Source organism: Lagopus muta, chromosome 10 (genome assembly GCF_023343835.1).
Source record: "Lagopus muta isolate bLagMut1 chromosome 10, bLagMut1 primary, whole genome shotgun sequence".
Lineage (NCBI taxonomy): Eukaryota > Metazoa > Chordata > Aves > Galliformes > Phasianidae > Lagopus > Lagopus muta.
In genome coordinates this window covers 3,300,723-3,322,718 of record NC_064442.1, presented here as the reverse complement: position 1 = coordinate 3,322,718, position 21,996 = coordinate 3,300,723, and the positions used below count along the sequence as shown (strand labels likewise).

The following is a 21,996-nucleotide window of genomic DNA, read 5'->3' as shown; positions in this document are numbered from 1 at the left end:
CATCATGTGAAAACTTCAGCAGATCCTTTTCACTTAGCAAGTGTATCAGTTTTGAGAGGAGGAAAAAGATCCTACATTTTGAGTCTTTGCTTTTGAGCAAAGATTTTTGTTGTTAATTAAATATTGTGCAGCTAGAATTTTTATGATGGTATTGCCAGTAGCCAGCACTAACCCTGTTCAGTTTATGATGGACATCTAATATGCTTCAGGAGCCCTGGATCCCCAGGATGTGTACAGTTTGCTGTTTGTTATCAACGTTATCACGGTTTGAACGCATGCTGCATGTCTGTATCCTTCTTCTCAAAAGTCCATGGTTTCTGTTAGCCGTATATTGTCACTTGCTCTGAATGTCCAAATGTGGGGAGAAATTCTTTGGTCTAAAACTGAAAGGACACTTGATGGACAGATCGCCTTCATGTTTATCATAAGGATGTCTACCTTACTATGTTCCAGAAGATTTGGTGGTATTTGCCAGCAAAGTTTAGTGCTATTGAATTTGCCCTATTCTTAATGACTGTAAGAATTTGGAAAACCTTAGAAGAAGTACCAGCGTTAGCCCTTTTCTACTTTCTGCTCCCACACCTTTCTTGTGAGGCATTGAGCTATAACCATGCAAAATACCAGAGTGGCCCGTTAGGACTGTGGCCTTCATTGCCTGGGCTGCATGCCAAAGAAACCCTGATACCTTTGAACTGTGGTGAGCTCCCGAAGAACTTCCCAGTAATGGGTGTTTCTGAAGGAGCTGTTGGAACTGGAGAGTTTTTATAATGCAGGGACATGATATCTTTTTACAAGTATCCTTGTCAGTGAAGTAGCCCTTCCAGTCAGTAATGAACCCAGTTCATCTGGGAAATTATCTTTCCTTTTACAATTCTGTCATCAGAAAGTATGGGTAAGAGAGAGTTATCCTGAGTACTGATACTGACTTTCTCCTCTTCATTCCGGATCTATCTTATGTCATGTCCTCACCGATCTTCAGATTCTGAGCATACGAAGTAACTTCGGGTGTATTGGATTTCTTTGGACTAGAGCTGAAGAATATAATTGCCTGAACAGCTGTGTCTTGTGAGCTACTGGATCCCTACTGAGAGCCAGCCTAAGATCATGTGTCATCTTTGATCATGGTGTCATGACACCAGGAAGGATTATGCAGAGGTGCATTGACAGTTTGCTTACACCTGTGAACTGCCTTGCAGTTCAGGAGGGGATCAAGACAGGGAAGTGTGAAAGGCCACGCCAGCAAAATGGTTCACTTTAACTCGAGGGCTTGTCTGACTGGGAGACCATTTCTATGTGTTTGAGGATAAAACAGTCAGACTGACCTTTCACAAGTCTGTTAAGTCAAATGACTTATGCTGCAGTTCTTAAGCACGCACCAAAAGGCATCAATAATAAAACAGCTTCCTGTGCATACATTTCTCTTCATGTTTTGCTTACTAAATGAAAGAGCACCCAATGAGACGTATACAACTAACTCTGAAAAAAACCCTTGCAGTGGTTTTGCTTTAAATTGGATTGGTGCTATCAATCTTTTCCTTAAGGAATCATGTTCTTCTTCCTCTACCTAACACCCAGATTCACCAATTTATGTGAGGACTGCTCCAAAATTAATGCTTCCTGTTTGTCAGAGAAAGATGTTGGTGGGATGGCAGAGGAGCTGTGTGACAAAATGGAATCTGACATGGAAGAGGGATGAAGCAAAAGGATGGAATTGAATTCTTCCATGAGGAAAAATGGCACCCATTGACATTCATCAGCACTTGCTGAGAATTTGTGGAGACCAAACAGTGACTGTAGCGCAGAGAAGTGGTGGGTGGTGCCTTTCAGCAGTGGCAACAGCAGCACTGGGTCTCCTCCACTGGTGCACATTTTTATGAGCATGGTATGCAGGCTGTTGTTCATTGCTGGTGATAATGCACAGCTGTGATGGTGACTGTGTTGAAAAATAGCATTTTGTAGCTGAGAATTAGCTCTATTGTGTAGTGTTATTGCATTCTTTGTGTCTGTTGTTGTTTCCATGGAAGTAACTAGGAGGCATTACTTTTGGAGCAACCTACACATCATATGTGCCAGATAAACAGCACAGCACTGCTTTGCCCAAGGAAAATAGCTGTAAACCTTGAGCACATTACTACTTTATCTGCGGCACATCCTCTTCGTGTGACAGGCAGTATCTGTCAGAGGTGGTCTTTCACTGGGCAAAGTTCCTCACTTCTTAGCTTGTATTGGAAGTGATGGCAAGTAATGCAAAATGCAGTAGGCAGAGGTTCTTGCTCTGTAATCTCAATAGTGTTGGCATAATATTTTGCCTTGCTCTGATCTTCAGGGTTACCGGGTTACCTGGGTAAATACAAGTCAGTGTTTCACCCTTCTCTAAGGAAGAAGTTGAAGGATGCCTGGAGAACACTGAGAGCAGCCTGTTTACCCTTCCAGCTTGCAGCTTCCAAGCTCTGCTCGAGGAGGACTACTGAGAGTGGACTGCAGACCTGCTGGTTCGCTGAACCCGTCTCCTTTGCTAGGCACAGATCTGCTTATCAGCACAGAACAAAGTTTGATGCATCCATCATCATCTCATTAGATCAGTTCACAGGAAATGATGGGCTGAAATTGGCTTGGAAAAACATGTTGGTAGAAGAAAGCATTTAGGTTTTTTCAGTTGTAGCAAAATGCCCCATCAGCATGCGGTCAGCTCAGCCCCTGAATTACCCATGGACTTTTAAAATTGAAATGTCAGAATATCTTACCATAATTTCTGATTTTCTAGGACATATAATACAATTCTGGGTACAATTTGCCACGTGTATGACAAATTGTTCATCTCCCATCTGAGTTTGAGAGTAGCGGCGGATCCGTATGAAGTCTCAGCATTGCTGTAATGTCAGCTTGCTCAGGATGCTGCAGCACGTGGCCTCAGCAGTTCTGAACACAGCATTTCTGGCTTCTGTTCTTTCCGTGGTTTTATGTAGATGTATAGAAATCAACAGATTCAGAAAGCAGAACTCTGATTTCATTAACTGTAAATTGTGTAGTTTGGAAATGACCTAGAGGGCATCTGTCTCATTCCCACTGCTGTATTTTCTCAGGCAGTTGGATAACATTTAGATACAAAAGCAATGTGCTCGTTTTAATTTCGTTGCTGCATTCTGAATAAACAACCATTATCTTGAAGATGGCTATTTAAACTCTAAATATTCTTGAAAGTTCTCTCTCACCCTTGCATTTAACTTCAGGAAAAAGGAAAATCCAGCAACCTTTTTAAGGCTGAGTCTTAAAAAACATTTTGCCCTTCAGTTTTGCTAGAGTGCATTTCCTTGGCAATATGGTGTGTCTTTTTTGCTGCATTTTAATATCTAAAGTACTGCCATTAGAAGTATAAATTGTACATGTTTCAAAGATTGACTGCTGTCAAAGGTATACTTTAATTCTGTCCATAGTATTATCTGAAGGATTGATCTTTGAAGATCTGTGGAAATAGATTAACTTCAGCTTCCTTGAAATGTCGCAATACAGCCTTCCCAAAGGCAGCAGAGATCTAAGGTGGAGTTATAAAACTAGGGTGGCATCAGCAGAGATCTCTATGCAAAGCTGAAAGTGGTGTGAGCTGCAGCTGTGGGTTGTTTGTTGTAGTTTTATTTTGATTCCTGCTTAAAGCTGTCACATTCAGGCACGCAAACTGGGGTAGCTACTGCAAGTAGAAATGCAATTGTTAGATTTGGTTTCAAAGCTCTATCCCCAACCCAAGTCTCGTGTGTGAGCACTTTTCTGGTGTTCTGTAGGTATAGTGGTTCAGTGTTTGCAAAAGTACTTTTCAGTTTACTTCTATTTATGTGACTTTTGTCAGGTTACATGATGTCACTTGTGTGTCTATTCATTTGCTACCATTTTTATTTTTGCTTAATCTGACGTTATTTCACTCCTTGTCCATGATTATTTTTCAGAACTATATGCAGCCATTTAGTTTCTCCAGAGGTGAACCACAAGAAAAGATTAATAGCATCAACGACTGTAATTTATTCCTTGAGTATTAATAAGAACATGGAGTGCTTTCCAGCCACGTGTGTTCATTGTTTCAGCTGATGTGATTTGTACAGTGATATATGAGTCTGGCTCGTGTAATTGAATGCTTCATCTTGGGCTGGAGGACTATAAATGAGATTAAGCTGCATTACGTTTCTGAAGGCAGGGGGTTCAGTTCTTGTTGAAATAGCTGGATTTTAAAACTTAGGCTTAGGAAAGAAGGCTAAAGAAGAAGTGGGCTCATGCACAGTGGCCATGCTTATTATCACAGCAATTCACTGAAGTGTGAATTTTGAAATCTGTTTAAAATGATTTCTAGGATTGGGAGCTTATCTTTGCATGGGTGTCTGTTTTCCAAAAACGTGTCTTGAAAATGCGCTTATAGTTGTGCTTAAAAATCAGTTAAATAAAACTCTTGCAATGGAAATAAAAGCAGTAGTCTGAATTTATGCGTGCATAGGGAATTATATTCTGCTTCCATTTTCAGTTTGGTTTTTAAATTTAAAATAATTGCATTTGGGGAAGGTGTATATTGGATGTGGTGGATAAAATTTCTGCATGGTACAAAATTTGAGCAGAATTTATGGGGGCATTACAGCCTTGGTTTGGCAGAGTGCCGAGGAGTTGCATCATGCTGTAATGGTTATCGTTTTCTGGCTCCTGACCTTATTCCAAGAAATGCTGTGCTTTTCGTTATCCTCTCACTCTTAGCTTTTAATTTAATTTTCTTATTAGATCTTCAACAGCAACAAAAAATGCTTAAAGTTTCATTCTAGAAATGAATATTCTACAGTCTTCCTGCAGCCACAGCATCTGGTTCTTCAAGTTATAGGTATGAATACTTAAGTGTTTGCTAAAGAGAAGAAAAAGAAGTTCTAGCAAAATGCTTCTCTTAGGTCAATACCCGTACTGTTGTACACTTCTGCCATTTTTCCCATTCTTAATACATATTTTTTCTAAACGCTTGTTTTCTGTTTTTAAGAAGTGCTCAGCCATTTGACAGAACAAATGCTCGACTCTGCCCTGCTGCTCGAGTCAGACTGCCTGGAGGAGGCAATGGCACAGAGTTTGTTGTTTTTGACAGCACTGTTAAAAGCATGAAATGTTTCTGAAGGATTGGCAGAGCCTTGTAATAAGGGTTGCAGGAAATGACTGTATTGGGTGTGGAAGAAAGACACTGTCCAGCTTTAACACATGAGCTACCAAAATACTTGAAAACAGAGGACAGGAAATGGAGTTACAGGCTAGACCAAAATGTGATACAGAGCTCCATTGTTCCAAAGAGATGTATTGTTCTGAGGCTTCAAGTGCAATGTGGAGCACCACAGCATTGCATGTAGTAGTACTGACAGCATACTGAGTGATAACATTCTGTTTATTATTAGATTCAAACACCAACTCTTTTAGCACGGTGAGGTCTTTAAACGCGCTGTCGTTTTTTATAAAATGGAGGGTGCTGTAACAATGTGTTAGATACAGTTAGGTAAAAGTGTGCCTGTTTGCAAATAATTTCTCTTCCCTTGCATCTTTTTCCTGACCTGCTCAGCTTCTGCTCAGTCCTTTGGGGAGGTTTGCTTTGTGACCTGATGCGGTGTGGGCTTTTCATAGCTAATGTGTACGCTCATTTATAATGGATAGGTATCGATGCATCTATTTAATAAAGATGTCCCACAGTTTCAGATACCTCAGAGGTAGTGCAGAACTTCTATTTTTATGGTTTCTTTGTCTGCGTGACCTACCTTTTACAACATAACATTGGAATTGCCCTGTACTTGTTCTGTATGCTCTTGTGCTTCATTCCTATGTCCTACTACATGAAGCAACCCATACACCTGCCACAGCAATTAGGAAATAAACCAATTCCGTGTGGATTTGGTTTCTCTGTGTCTGTGGTTGGGTTGTTTTTTGTTGTTTGTTTTTTTTTTTTGCCTGGAGCTCCTGCAAGTCTCTTCTAACTCATGATGAAAAGTTGCCAATTTTCTCCTACTGTAGAGCTCTACTTTGTATTGTCCAGTCTAAGCAAACTTCCCAGTCTCTTTAGCTTAATTTTATTTCTAACCTTGAAGCATCCCAAGAAATTCTGTTATTTTCTGTTGAAGAACATAGAAACTTTAACCGTGAAATAGATTTTTGCTGTGGTTACGGAGGAAGAATGCTGCCACAAAAAGCTTTTTCTTGCAGCTATCATTGTATCCCTTCTTTCCTACCTGGCTTCTGAGTAAGATGGTACAGTTCTCAGAAAAAACTGATTCGCCTACGCCTAAAAGTGCTTCAGGAAAGTACTAAATTAGAAAAGCTTGTCTTTACGCTATGAGCCTTGGAAATAAAGGAGCAATCAGATCATCCATGTATGGTCAGGCATCTGGCACAGTAGGAAATCCACAGAGCAACGAAGTCTAATTTGAAATCCTCACTTGAAAGTTGTGGATGTACTGCTTAGTGACATGTGGACAACAATTGTGCTTGCAAACTTTAGATCAGTTCATCCCAACCATTTTGTTTTTTCTTGAAAAATATTTAGCAGTGCCCTATTTTCCAAAAGACCTCTATAAAACTCAATAGGACATCTTTAGTTCAGTGGGAAATATTGACCATGGGTGGGCGGTTGGATTGGATGATCTTGGAGATCTCTTCCAACCTTGCTGATTCTGTGATTCTATCTTCACATCAGCATAAGGATTTTGTTATTCTTACATTAATCTTTGCTGTTTCCATTGCTGAACTGATGAAAGTAATATATGAGGTTCAACTGATAGCAGGCAGGGAAAAGATGAGGACTGCATTTGACAGTTCCCCCCTGTATTAAGGATTGGGGTAACAGGAGAGGCTCTCTCATTAGCAGCCTGCTGAATTCACTGCTGGGTTCTTGACACAGATGAGCTCAGTATCACCTTCATTAAATGTTGTGCTGTCCTACTGATAGTTACTGTTCTTCATCCTCGCTATAAAATGCATTAGGAATTTTACTAAAGAAGGTACAATGTGACACTGATATCTTTCTTATTTTAATTGCTTTTAGATTAACATGTATTTAATGTAATAAAATTGGATTGGGCATAGGGGCCTATTTAAATTAGAATAATAATACAAAATTCATGCCAGCGTGGCACTACAGGCTGTTAGAAGAGAATTTCCCACACAGTGAACTTTGTGTAATAGACTTCCCCTGAACGGTGACTATAAAGGCCGCTTTCAGAACTGGAATGTTAGTATAAACATAATGTTATTATGAATTGTATTTGTTTATACATGCACACACAACTTCGGTAGTGTGAGCTATAGAGCTCCCTGCTGTAAAATCCTGTTGCTTAACGCTTTTCCTTTGCAGCTGAATAAGGTGTGGGTATCTGGGGAGTTGTTGGAATAAGTCTGGTAAAATCATTATATGGTGGCCTAAAAAAAATTCTGACAAATATGCCATAGTGAACGTGACATGTTCTCCTATTGCTACAGGAAAATGCAGTACTGTGCACTGAATTGTTTCAGTATTGTGTTACTTTCTTCTGATCAGAGTATAGACTCAAGGCTGTGTGCTGAGCACAGTCAGTTGCTGGAGACTGCAGTGCTGAAGTCAGGACCTGTATCTAGGATGGGGCTCATCTAATTGTCCTTCACTGTGCACACCAGCATAAGGGATAGGGACCTGTGTAAAATCAATCACTGGACATGAGCAACACGTATATCTGTGCCCAGAGCTCAGAATGAATTGAAATGGAAAGAATTTGTTCTCCTTATCATTACCACTTATGCTAACCAGACAATGTATGTTACTGCAACTTGAAATTAATTTCATTGTTGAGTAGGAATGGAAATCCTGCAGATCCTAAATGTATTTGTAGAATCCATTGTAGAAATGGAGACTTACTCTCAGAGACAGCAATCTTGTATAGTTGGTGCTCTGTGTGGAGTGGGAGTAAGGGTGCAGTGAGGCTGTGCAGCTCAGTGTCTTGAGAATTCAGCTTGGAAAAAGGAAAGACCAAAACCAACATATGTTATTAGAAACAGTTCTTTGACAGTAGTTGTTCTCAGTATTTAAGCTGCCATGCAGAGCCCTTAAGAGGGCTTTATGCTTACCAGCTTTATGTATTGATCTTCTGGGTGCAGTGCCTTTTGTTTGGTTACTCTGTGCCATTCCTCTTGTGAGAAGTTTGCATTGGAAGTTTTATGAAAGAAAGATTACATAATTTGTGCACACACCACGATTTGCTGTGGCTCCTGCTCTCGAGGTATGTGTGTCCTGAGGTACGTTTGTTTTTCAGGAAATGGGTTTGTGAATTCTCGAGCTTCACCAAGCCTGCTTGGCACTGCTGGCGGTGGGAATGGCTTAGGCAAAGTCATGCCTACAAAGTCTCCACCTCCACCTGGAGGAGGTAATCTTGGAATGAACAATCGCAAACCGGACCTCCGTGTCGTCATCCCACCCTCCAGCAAGGGTATGATGCCACCGCTGGTAAGTTAATACATTTGTTCTGGAGCTAGTTTTATTTGGGGTCAAAATGACTTCTTTTGCCCACACGCATAGGAAGACACTATCTCATCTGTGACTGTAGGTTACAGTAATAGAGAAGCCTTTTTTCTAAAGCGTAAGCTAGCAATCTGACCTAAGCATGGTTAAGAGAGCAATCCTAGAGATTTAGATTTGGATTTTGTTTTGATGCCTCACTGACTTGGCACTGAGAACTTAACTGGTTTGGAGGTTGTGGGTTTTAAGAAGGCTTATGCATTATTCTGTGCAGGAATAGCTCATTTTATTGCTAATACAAACTCCATTAACATGCTCCAAAGCAAATTTGTACCTGTTTTTCCTGGATTGTAATGTCTGTGGGATACAAAACATAGCTTCAGTGGTAATGATGGTCTGAGAAAAACTCCTGTTCAGTGTGACGTACTGGAGTGCAACCTGCGTGGCACAGTGTATGATGCTGGGCATCCCATCTTCAATGGAGACATGAAAGGGTGATGAGGATCAGTCCCAGGCCCTGTTTGTGTACCTTTCAATACTATTATGCAGCTTGGCATGTTGGTAATAATGTTTGCTCAGCCTGGTTTCGTGTAGCACCAAGTACTGAGTCAGGCATGAAGCAACCACAGCACTGAGGGCAGAACAGGTCTGTCAGGAAGAGTTGTTCTATTCCTCCTTTCATTTGGCTGACCAAATCCTTTTGGTCTTTCCCTGTCACGTAGAATTCTTGAACATTGATACGGGTGTTCTTTCTTCTCTGTGTATGGAAGAACGAACCATAACCAAGAGAAGCAGGATATAAGCAACAGAAGTACTCTCTAAATAATTTGTTTTTGTCTTTAAGATACCACAAGTGCTTACATTTGTACTGGTATTCACGATGAATAATACAAAATTAATCCAAATAACAAAAGCTACAGTTATGTTTGGAGTAATGATTTGTAAAGCTGAGGGTTTTTTTAGGAAAACTGAAGTGTGGAGGACAGGAAATGCACTAGATAGATTTTGAAGTGAAAATCATTTTTAAAATAATTAGAATTAGGTACAAATGAGCGTTGTGTTGGTGCAGTTCTAATGTTAGAAGTGCACAGTACCCACTTACTGTGCTGCTGTCAGGAATGACATAAAATTCCACATACTTTTTGGCTTTCTGAGGAATTTGGAAGGAGAATTCTTAGAGGTGCTGGGATGGCACAGTGATTGTATGTGAGAAATATTTGGTTAGTTTGCTCACTGTGTATTGCATCAACGCAGCCAGAAACAGCTGTGCTGCATACTTACATATGATGTCAATGTGTAGTTGTGTTCTTGCTTTTATTACTTTTTGTGCTTTAGTTTTGCCAAAGTATGTCTTTGGTACAGTATTTCTTATCAAGCGACCTGCATTACGTGCCGTCCTTCCTGCCAGCATTATTCACAGGCAGGAGGCAAATTCGCATTATTAATTGACATGAATAAAAATGTAAAGCACAAACGTGACTTTTTCTTTCATCTTTGAAAGCAATGCTATTGTTAGTAACTGTGTTATCCCTCTTGTTTGCTGAGTACAGACGGAGGAGGATGAATTGGAGTTGGTGAGTCTGGGCTCCTGTTTGATGAGACACAGCAAGACAGCAACTTTTTACTACAGTTCTGTTTAACTGTAGTTTCATTACGTGTTTTAAATAATTCCAGTGTTCCCTTGGTAGCAGATTGAAATGCAATTGTTTATCAGACTTAAAAATGGACCAATTCAAGTTGAATTCACATCCAAAGTTGAGCACTTTCCATTTGTAAATTTTTTTTTTCTGAAACGATTTCTGTTTTTCTTGGAGGGAACATTGGAAAAGAGCCTTGCAGAGTAACTGTCCATGTGTATAGCATGTTTGATGTGCTTTGTTTTATGAAACATAAACAACCACTTATCCCCTAAATTGGTGCAATATTTTTAGAAGGTGGCTTCAATCCTGACGCTTTCAGATAGTAACACAAGTGTGCCGTGTATTACTTATTGCATGGAGATGATATCATTGCTGATGAGGTCACCTTTTTGAGTTTAGCATTATTTCATCCTGCGTGAGATTATCAAACCACAGGGGTGTTCCCTGTTTACCAAAAGGAATGGAGAATTGCAAAACCTATTATCCTACCTTTTTTCCAGTGGAACGATACTTTGTTTTTGAAAGGAAACTCCTGGGATTTGTGTTTTGCTATTTTTTTTTCCAAAAGGTTTTGACATTTGGCATTCTGTCTGGAAAATAACGTAAGGCTGCAATAATTTGTAACTTATTTTTAGAGCAATTTGCAAATTGTTCAGCTGCCGTAGCACAAAGCGTGCAGGAGGTGCTGCATCACAGTGCAGCCCTAAAGCTCTGCGTAGTGTACGACTTGATCTGGTTTCCAACATGGACCTGTTGCTAACAGGAGGCTCTAATTGCATGAAAGCATGGAAAATGTAGTGACGTAGATACGTTTCTTAATACATGCATGCTTTTGGTTGTTTTTTTCCTTACACATAAGCAATAGATATAGAAAAGTAAGGGGAAATGTGTTTTTGAAATCCAGTGTGATAGTTGATAAGTTCCATTGGGCTGCCTTGTTAGTTCCCCTCCATCTTCTCACCCTCGTAAGGAGTGTCTGTTTCCAGCGCAAGAGAGAGAGCTTTAATTCAACATAGGAACTCTTAATCAAAATAGCATTGCATAAATGTCAGAAATCAGATTTGTGCAAAGGCAATTGAATTAAGGCATTCTCCTGCTAGAATTGCTGCACCCCTTGCGATGTGAAACGATGCGCTCTGAGGGCTGGTGTGCGGATGCTGCATGGAGAGCGGGCCCTCTAGCGGCTGCGCCACGGGCTGCTGAAGGCACAGAGAAACAGCAGCGCCTTCCTTGCAAGCTCTTGGCAGTATGTAGAGCACCTGTAAGGGAATCGCTCCTGCTGTGCTCCTTTCTGATGCTGACATAGTGCCAGACAGCAGCTCCACATCGCAGCTGTGAGCGCATATTCGGTCTGCGTGGAACCGAACACGAAGGTGGAGCGCAGAAATGGCAGTGTGAAGCATCCAGCTCTGCCTGTCCCCTGTCCTGTGCACAGCTTAAGGAACGGGCTGACTCTGCAAGAGCAGCGAGTGCTGGATACATCCAGATACATCTCAGTGCCTTTGTGTGGCAGAGTAACTCAGAAATAAACTGCCTCCGAAAACCACCTTTATTATCCACTCAGAAAAGCAAAAAAGTCCCATGGGGAAATCCTTTGGCCTGGATTGTTTCCCAGTGTACTCCTCTAACTTTTCCATTATGCAGTAATCCCAACTTTATAGGCTGCCATCCAAGAAAGCTTTGTAAAAAGGTCAATTCCTGACAGACAAAAATCTGCTCTAATAACATATCTTAGGGCCAGATAAACTCGGTCTAGTGGAGATTTTCAGAAGTCCCTAAGTGATTTAGAAGGATAAATTGTACAGAAAATCAGTGGGACTCACTTTGTGGTTTTAGGGCTTTGGAACCTGGGAAGTGGAACAGATCCCAGAGGCTGTGGGGCTCGGGGCCCTCCTGCAGTGCTGGAGGGTTAGGGGCCAGGCATGGCATGGCAGCCACTGGAAGGCTGTGCTACACTGATTTTAATATCTAGCTGCAGCGTACTTTTCTAAAGCTAGGAAGTGAAACTCTACCAGAGGCAAAAATCCCACCATTTCTGTAGCAGATACATTTTTTCAGGAATATGGGAGATACAGGGCTCCAGGCAATAGCCTTAAAAATGTGTGAACTCCAGCTCCCTTAATGGGGAATGTTCTTTGAGAATGTAGAAATACGAAGTGCAAGGAAAGGGAAGTTAGGAGCTCTATCAGTAAAATGAAGCATCCCCACAGCATTGCATCCATGGAGAGCTGTGTGTCTGTGACAGAGCACTTTGCTGTCTGCTGGCATTCAGCGCAATATTTAACGTAAGGTTTTCTAAACAGCAAATTTTGTTGAAGAGCTTAATGTGAGTGATATGTTTGCTACAGATGTTCACTCCAGTATATGGCAAAGAAAGACTGCTCACGCCTACAGCGAGAACAGATAATGTGAGACTATGGAATTCAGCTGTTTTTCCTGTCAGAAGGCACAGTTGTTCTGCATTAACTCGAATGTCATTTGCTTTGAAACGTATCTGCACTATAACAAGTGCTTCACCGCTTTCTCAGCAACCATGGGAACAGCAGGATTGTTTCCTGGCCAAGGTCTTACCAACAGAAACGTATGCCATCGCCGTGTTGCTGTCAGGGCAGGTGTAGTTAGCACAGGGTCAGAGCTGGAAGCTGAGATGCGGGTCAGATTAACAGCTGGAAACCGTCCCCTCTGGAACTGCACCTTGCCATCTGCGTTAGATCCTCTTCAAAAATAAGGCATGAGCCCCTTCAGTCACTTAAGAACTTCTGAGAATTGTATGTATCCCTAAGAAAGTGCATTGGTTCTTGTCCTTCAGCTGAAATGAACACTGTTGAGATGTGCATGCTCAGGAGGGGACCAGTCAGTCTTACCTTTTTCATTTCTGTTTGCTGAGATCGTTTCTGGTTGAGTCTTGAAATGTTGGGGTTCATTTATAAAATCCATCCTGACGAAAGCTAAGTATTGCTAATTAAAACACAAAGCAAAGTGACACATTTTATTTGAGCGCTGTTTTTCTATTAGCACGTAAGTTTCTATTGCTCTGACTGATATCACAAGGCATGCTGTTATTTTTCATCGTTTATAGAATACCCAAAGGATAAGTAGTTCTCAGTCCACGCAGCCCCTCGCCACCCCCGTGGTGTCAGTGACAACTCCCAGCTTGCCGCCGCAGGGACTCGTGTACTCGGCCATGCCCACTGCCTACAACACTGGTAAGCATTGTGCGTGCCTTGATTCCTCACATGCACCAGGTTTTGTGATTCATAAGCCCAGAAAATTTGCATTCCTGTGACACTTGGCTTTATTTTGCTGCTCAGTTGAAATGAAGGCTTTTATTCATCCAGAAATGAGCCTTCTGAATGTAGAATGTGTCAATGTTGGGACTTACAGACGGAAGAAGCTTTCAGTCAAGTTGTGCACAGCTGAATGCAGGCAGAGACACAATGAATGCATTTCCTTATTGCTGTGGTGTTCTCGATGTCCATCTGTGAGGTGACAACCTCACACTGACACAGTGCTGCTACTTCAGGGCGTGCTGAGCCGTGCTCTCTGCTGAATTCCCGTGGCACGAGGGATCTGGATTCAGAGAGGACTTCCAGTTCTCAAGAAGCAGCCCCTTCCTCTTTGGCTGCGTTCTCCAGAGCGAGGCGGGGAGTTGGTGTTGGGCACAGTCAGCATTTCATCACTGGGAGTGTCTGAAGGACTTCAAAACTCCTTTTTTATCCAAAGTGTGATTCAGATAATTTGGTAACGTGACAGTTGGTTTGTCCATTCGGAACGTAGCTCAGACTGTGGTGCCTCCTGCTTTGTCTCCACATCAGCAGAGGTAACTCAGCCTGCTCTTGAGCCTGCTCTGTACTTGTCACAGAGCCTGTATGCAACAGGAAAGGGAGTTTTTGATAATCATTTCCTTGATAGGCCACACCTGATGGACTTGGGCTGGTCTGTGATGCATAGTTCAATTTCCAAATGCACTTACAGAGACACTGCATTGCAGATAAGTGTAAGAGTTTAGGTCTGAGTTAAGTTAGCTGCTACTTAAAAGCAAGTGAAAAAGCAAAGGAAATAGTTGCCCAATGTGCTGTTCTTTTTAGGTGTAATCTAGCTAGGACATTCAAATGTAAATGCTATAATATCTGTTATAACAGGAATTTTTGAGGTGGGGAGTGTAGTGTCAGCAATAGTAGCATTGAAGTCTTACTAGGTAGGCTTTCAGTTATTATGTATATACTCCAAGCAGAATTAAATCCAGTCATAGTAAATACTCTGCAAATAAGTCTATAGATGTATTTCTTTGGTGACATTGTTTTATGCAAGAAAACTTCTGGTGGTGTGCAGCATTCCTTGTGGACTGAGATTTGAGGCAGTCTGTAATGCTTGCTGAGCTCTGAAACCAAAGAACAGAAAAGGCAGTGTATGGTGTGTTAGAAATGAAGGCATTTTTTTAAACATGGCAGTATTCTTTTTGAGAGGGCACACGTGCAGTTGTGCAGGGCTGTCTCATGTCCTGTGGGCAGCGAAAGCTCAGGCTGAGCAGCTGGTACCTGAGCTCTTCCTTTTTGTCTTTTCTTCTTCTCTTTTCCTCCTGTCAGAAGGCTCTGCTGGGCAAAAAAGCCCAAGAGGGCAGAGCAGGAAACAAAGCACGGCCTTGTGCAAAGGTCAGGGCAAATCCAAAGAAACTTTATTTCGTGTATGTAGAAAGTAGCCAGAACTCGAGTTAAACAAAGGCTTTTTGTGTTTGTCTTCTGCAGGGATGGGCACTGTCAGGAGTCTATTCTGAAAGAGGGAGCAGAACGAGTGCCATCCCTTCATGATCATTTTCCTGACAAAAAGGCTGGATTTTATACACTGGCTGTTTTTTGATATCTTTTTTTTTAAGCTTTAAAGGACTTCAGGATGTTTTGTTAGTTCCTACCTGTAGCCATCTGTCAGCTCAACAACTGGAATCTGTTTTGGTCTCATGCCCCCTTCCCTACAGCACTATCCCTGTGCCCATTAGCTGCTATTAGTACTCTTTCTGCGTTGGTTTGCCTTCGAGGCACTGCCCTGCACCCACTGCGTGCAGGGGTTTGGTTTGAACAGGGACTGTTCAGTCAGCAGTGGTTTCTGCTGCAGAAAGGGTCAAAGGTTTCTGCTGCAGGAGCAGCTGAGTGCAGGAGGAACCTGTGCAGGTGGTTGCTGCCCTGAGGGGTAAGGGCTGGAGAGGCCAATGAACAGGATGGGGCTACAGTAACAGTGCTCTGAGTGAAGAATTGTTGTTAGTTTCTTGTTTCACATTAGAAACTGCAGCATGAATGTACTGGATGTGTAGACCTGGCTGTGATTCCTGCTACGATGACTGTCCATACATTTTGTTTACTCGCTGTGTGCAGTAAGCCAGCAGTTCCTGTGCCTGCTCAGAGCACTGCTGCTGTTTTCCTGCCCCTGAACAGTCGAGCTGTTCCCTCTGTGCTGTGCAGTGGTTGGAGGCAGCGCCATGTGGCAGCAGCTGCTGGGAAGTGGAGCAGTGCTGTGCACTGAGTGCTTGGGAGCAGCACACAGTGAACATGGTGTCCCACACTGCAGCCAGGTGCTGTTGCTGCTAGGAAACTATTCTAAAAACCAGCCCCCTGCCTTTGGGTAATGCTGTGTTTTGTGAAAGGCTCTTTAGCCTTTAGTGTTTCTCAGGTACTTCAAAATTGTATCTATTAGACAGAGCCTTTCAGGGGTCTTAAATAAGAAATTTGACTTTGAAGCAAAATAGTTGCCTATTTTTATTGCCAACGCGCCTACATCCACGTTGCTGATTGTTACGGCTGTGGTCGCTCTGTGAGTTGAGTCCATGTCTTCATCACTGGAGGGCTGGATTTTTTTTGTCTTGTAAATCTCAGATAGCTGCTGGGTACAAATGCCAGCTCAGAAGAAACAGAAAGGCAGCGTAGGTAGCATAGTTTGCTGGGCTGCAGCCAGGATTGTCAGTGTCCTCATGCATCTCTGCCCATGCATCTCTGAGCAGCGTGGCTGCTGGCACTGCATTTGCCTCCCTCTATAGGGCAATGAGAGGAAAACCCTGACATGTTGCACATGGAACGAGTTGGTGTATGGGCAGGGGGAGACTGAGAGATATAAACTGTAATGGTTTTGGCATTTTAGGACAATGCTAGGACAGCGATCAGACAATAATACTTGAGTGAGTGGAATTTCTAGTTACCCTGCGGTAAGTTTGACTGCCAGCATTTTGTCTTACCCTCTAAATGCCAGAAATTATTTTAAGGAAGCGCTGTTACAAGGTAATTAAAAGCAGACAAGTATTTGCAGCTTTGTTTTCGAACCTGAAAGAAAAGCAGAGGGTGGTGATGATAAAATGAAAATAACTCCTCATGTGCGAATGAGAAGTGAGAACTGTCTGAGCATTACAGCCTGGGCAGAGCTAACAGCCTGACACTGACTGGTGATCAGGAACATGTTGATTTTCCTATTACTCATTTAAGTAAGTTACATTTCTAAGTAATGCTTTTCTTTTGTGAATTAGTTCATTTGGTACAGAGATGCCCATTTATTCAGATGTAAAATAATGAATCACTGTTGTGGGAAGAGGGAGAATGCGGTGTGTTAAGGTAGGGCTGCATCCACACACAGCTGCAGTGCCTTTGCTCCCAGCACCCTGTGGGTGCTCACACACACAGGTGTCCCTGTGCCAGTCCCTGCCCTCACTGTTCAGCAGCTGGGCCAGCAGCAATGAGCATTGCTCCCTGCTTGGTGTGGGGATGGGCTGTAGGGCTGTACGATGCTTTGTAGCAGAGGCAGCAGCCAGGAGGTGCACACTGTGTCTGGGGAATTGCTGCCTCCCATCTGAAGTACAGGTTTGATCTGGAGCTGAACCAGTCAGGTTTTGTTCAGTAAGTTCAGAGCAAGAAACACCATTCCTTTCTATGACTTGTCTTAATGCTTCCTTTTTTGTTTCATTTTGAGATTTCCTTGCAGACTAAAATCTTCAGAAACAAATACTTGTAAGATGTGTGTGTGTGTGTGTATGCATGAAGGCTGCACCCGTGAGGTTAGAAGCAGCTGTGTAAGGCAGTGGCACGTAGGCAGGAATTGCAGAGTGCGGCTGGTGCTGTGTGTCCTGCTGTGGTGCTGCTGAAGTTGGGAGGACTTCCTCCAGGTATCAAAGTGTTCACCTGTGGGCTCCTTTGGGCCACCTGCCTTCAGCTGTTCTGGGCGGAAAGCCTTTGTCTGTCTGTATTTATATGTGTGTATGTATATGTAAGTACATATGAATAAATCTGTTAATACACTTTTTTATCTGTTCTTCCCTCAGATTACTCCTTGACTAGCGCAGACCTGTCTGCCTTGCAGGGATTTAACTCCCCAGGAATGCTGTCTTTAGGGCAGGTATCTGCCTGGCAGCAGCACCATCTCGGTCCAGCAACCCTCAGCTCTCTCGTGTAAGTAGATTTGTAATAGCGCAGTGCTGCATGGTGGGGCACTTCAAGGTGAATGATCTGCACTGGGAAATATATAACACAAAACATTTTGCTTTCTTTTCTGCCCCCAATGCATACATTGCTTTTCCAGTTGGCCCGCTGGCAGCAGTTCTGTGCCCATGTTGTTCTGTATGTATCCTTTGTGGCCCTTCGCTCAGTCCTGAAGCTGACGTGCCGTATCCCTGCAGGCCCGCCTCCTTGCTGAAGTCACCAACACGATTAACTCGGTGTTTGGAATGGCTACCTATTGCCCTTTGTGTTTTAACATCTATAGAAGTACTTGGGATCTTTAATCGATGCTTTCTTTCACGTCAGGAAGTGGCATTTATTTACACGCTTACTTCAAGGATGCCGAACCACACGGCAGGTGCATGAACTGTCGCTTTCCTTCCCATTCTCATGTTTTCTTATTTCCTCCTTTCGGTTTTCTTTTTCCCAGTACTGGCAGCCAGATATCTCAGGGTTCAAATTTATCCATTAACACCAACCAAAACATCAACATCAAATCGGAGCCCATTTCACCTCCCCGGGACCGCGTCACTCCCTCGGGGTTCCCGCAGCAGCAGCCCCCGCAGCAGCCGCAGCCCCCGCAGCCCCCGCAGCAGCCGCCGCAGCGCCAGGAGTTGGGCCGCTCTCCTGTCGACAGCCTCAGCAGCTCCAGCAGCTCCTACGATGGCAGCGACCGCGAGGACCCTCGCAGCGACTTCCACTCTCCCGTGGTGCTGGGAAGGCCGCCGAATTCAGAAGATAGAGAGAGTCCGTCAGTAAAACGAATGAGGATGGACACGTGGGTGACATAAACTCGCAGTGTTGCCTCTCCAGTTTTGTGTTCTCAAAATGAACTGTCCTGACATATCTAAATTTATAAATAAGGACATGAAATAAGTATATTTATATGTATATACATACGTGCATATATATATCTTCACATGCATATATATGTGCTAGTGTGTGTAGCATACACAGAATCATCAGGCACTTATTACAAACTTCTTGTATAGCTGCAGATGTCCCATGGTAAAACGTAACAGAACAATCCTGTAGGTATTGATCTAGTCTGGCACTTACCTGGACTTGTTGTTTTAATGATATAGCCTGTTTTGCAAAGAAACATTGTACCCGTATTATAATCCTACCACACTAGATTGCAGAAACCAAGAGGGCTCGCCTGTAGTAACGTCCCTGTGTGTTTTATTAAAGCTGTATGGTTACTTGTAGTTAAGAAATAATGCTTTGTAGCAGCAGAGCAGTAGAAAAGCAGGAAGAAGAAAGCAATACTGTACATAAAATGACCTTTATATTACCCCACCTGGCATGGGTCTCTATTGCAGAGGGTGCATGGAGAAGGGCTGATGCTAGAGAAAATAAAAACAAAAACCTGTTTTGCACGTGCAAAAAAAAAAGTGTATTGGGTCAAAGAAGTGATTTTTTTAACAAGTGAGAGAGAGACATAGAGAACTCGCATGAAATATTCCGAAAATATTAGCCTAGAAAATAGAACATTAACAAAATAAAATTAATATATTAAGTTATAATTGGAATATGTTTGACAAATTTGTTTTTACGTTCATACCTTTGAAAAATATAGAAACGGATTTTAGCTCATGTATATTTTATATTAAAGAAAACAATACCCTAATGAATTGAAGACTATATATAAAGTTATATACAGTACTTTTGAACACATTCTGCTATGAATTATTTATATAAGCCAAAGCTGTATGTTGTAGCTTTTTTGTAGAGTATAGTTTTATCTTATTTTGACTTTCTAGTTTTTGCTTTCAAAGATGAAAAGGAAAAACTTGCAGGCGGAACCTTGGGGGAAAAATAAGCCATGAACACTTATATGTAAATTTAAATTTGAGCCAAACTCTTTGTGTATATAGCATCTTAAATATATTATCACCTTTGGTGTAAGTACCTATGTATTGTACGTTCACCAGATTAAAAAGTATATTTTTGTGGATTGACGCCGACTTGAGAAAGGCGAGGTCCTTATTAAGTAGAGTATTCACTGTTTAATATTTACTATTTTGTTAAATATACTGTACTTTCTTTGGATTTTAATTATTATTAATATTATTATCCAGATTTTTCAGAGGGTGTATAAAGGGGTTTGTCCCCCTCACTGGTGGTGAATGTGTGCCGTTCAATTGTAATCTCTGTGCTGTATGGTTAAGCTTCATTATACATTTTATATATATGTATATAAATAGCAAAGTGGCAAAAAAAAAAAATCCGGCGTTAAGTTCATCCTGCATAAATATAAAAAAATCTGCTACAACACATCTTAAGGCATCGTTTCAAAACTGCCTCTTCCGAGGAGGAAAAGAAACAAAAACCGGTGGAAAAAGCTTGACCTAATTTCTCCTGATAGGGAAATAACACATATCAGATGAGCACAAAGGGTTTCTGAAGTGGTAAGTGGTTTGGGATAAAGGGGCTTCAGAAGGAAACAGGCAGAGCCTCTTTGCTGCTTCCCTGAGGCAGAGCAGGGCCAAGGTTTGCTGTGCATGGAGCTGTGGGGAGGAAGGGCAGCAGCAGCTCCTGGGAAAGGCTGCACCTGAGCAGCAGCAAACTGCAGGAGCTGGGAGCAACCAGCACTGCTCCAGGAGCGCTCCTGCCTCGGAGGCACCTCCTTCCCACCCCTGGCTCCATGCAGATCACCTTCCTGCATGTTCTTTTATGCTGGGAACCAAATTAAGTAGACCTTAATGAATTCTTAATGAATCACTGCTGGTAGTTCTGAGGAAAAAAAAAGAAAGACAACAGTGCTATTTTGTTACTGAAAGCCCTGTAAGTAATCCCTGCTGTTTATAACATAATTTTGCCAGATTTCAAAAAATTAATTGATATTTTAGCTAAGGAGTGTGAGAAGCAAACATCCCGTGTGATGCAGTGGGGGCAGCTCCAGCGCCTTCATGGCTGCTGGCTTTGATGTGCGGCTGGAGAACCAGGCTGGTGCCTGCGGCTCTGCTGCTGTCACGGCCACTCCTGAGCCCCTGCAGCCTGGGTCACGGCTGAGCTGTGATGTCCTGCAGTTCCCAGGTGCAGGAGCCTGCAGAGCCTGCAGGAAAGGCAGACTTTTCTCACAGCAGCTCGTTTATTTCCCAAGTGACCGAATTCACTGACCACTGCGGAGAGCCTTTTGATGCTAGGAGAAGTTACGTGGTTTTTTCATTATTTATGCACATCTATGAACTTTGCTGTACATCTGAGTGGGAGTTCTGCATTCACATTTACTGTCTATTTTCTTGTGTGCCTTACGAGATGGCTTTGCTGACTGTATCTCAATAGTCTTTATTTCTATGCAGGTTTGTAAACAGTGCTGTTACTGTTTTCTTAAAGAAAAAGCTACATAAGGGTTAGAGTTTGTATTGAAATTGCACCTACGAATCAAAAAACCACCACGTAAGTTCCTAGGAACTGCTCACGGGACTGTTCTGGTGTTGCCCTGTGCCCCATCCCCTCCCACAGACTCAGCAGGAGACTTTGGCCACGTTCTCTCCTAGTGGGAGAACCTCACGCCACTGAATAAATGGGAAGCCTGGTTTTTAATAACAGGTAACTAACTTTGGAACATACTTTTTTAGGAATTGTAAAGATGTTTTATAATGAGAAAAAGACATAGCACAGATATTTCAACAGGTGAAAAATACTTTTTTTAACTAAGTAAATATATTGAAGTTTCAAGTGAATCCAATCCTAGTTTGAACCCATTGAAGCCTGAGTGACTTCAGATTTCTATCTGATCTTCTGTTGTGACAAATCACCTCTCCATCTCTGAGCTCTCACTGTAGTATTTAAATTCACATGTATTTGAAAATCCCCGTCAGGGATTTGTCAGAACAACGCTTCAGCCTTTCCTTTCACTCCAAGGACACTAAAGCATCCCAACCTTGCGAATTGCTGTGCGCACAAGAAATACATAGTAAATAAGGAACATAACAACTCCTAACAATCCATCACGGGAAGAAGTTAAATTAGAATGTGAAAGAAAGACTTCAATGTAAACGTTTAAATCTTAGTAGAAACTTTCTTCACTTTGCTGTGCAAGAGAACACTGCTTTGCTATATTTAAAATGGCTTTTTTAAAAGAGATTTATGTATTTGGTAAATGTTTGTAGTCAACAGTTCACAAAGAAGCTGTTCACGGTTTAATGATGATAAGCCGTTTGGCGGCACAAGCTGGACTTTGTTGCCATCCTTGAGACGAATCTTTTAAGAAAAAAATAAGTTAATCTCAATTTTTTCCCTGAATGTGTTGTTTTTTCTTCAATATACAATAAATATTCTAGTGAACTTTTTATCAAATGGTTAAGAAAAATGCTAGAGGTTGTTGTAAAATATTTGTATCCTGCATTCACTAAAGTAAAGATACTGGCTTTTACTGTGTACTCCAGCCTCTGTCGTATTT

At 42.1% G+C, this 21,996-nt stretch overlaps 1 protein-coding gene across 6 annotated transcripts in view; it reads left to right on the top strand.

The window, feature by feature from the left end:
• Window positions 1-21,973, top strand: part of MEF2A (myocyte enhancer factor 2A) — a 77,917-nt gene extending 55,944 nt beyond the window's left edge. For 3 of the 6 annotated variants that reach the window (XM_048956822.1, XM_048956823.1, XM_048956827.1), the window contains exons 7-11: window positions 8,277-8,467; window positions 10,030-10,053; window positions 13,199-13,325; window positions 17,414-17,540; window positions 18,019-21,973. In XM_048956822.1, coding sequence (XP_048812779.1) covers window positions 8,277-8,467; window positions 10,030-10,053; window positions 13,199-13,325; window positions 17,414-17,540; window positions 18,019-18,379 — 830 coding nt within the window. In that variant the 3' untranslated portion in view covers window positions 18,380-21,973. The remainder of the gene's footprint in view (window positions 1-8,276; window positions 8,468-10,029; window positions 10,054-13,198; window positions 13,326-17,413; window positions 17,541-18,018) is intronic. The other 3 variants (XM_048956824.1, XM_048956825.1, XM_048956826.1) reach the window with 1 other exon arrangement.
• The last annotated feature ends 23 nt before the right edge of the window (window positions 21,974-21,996 follow it).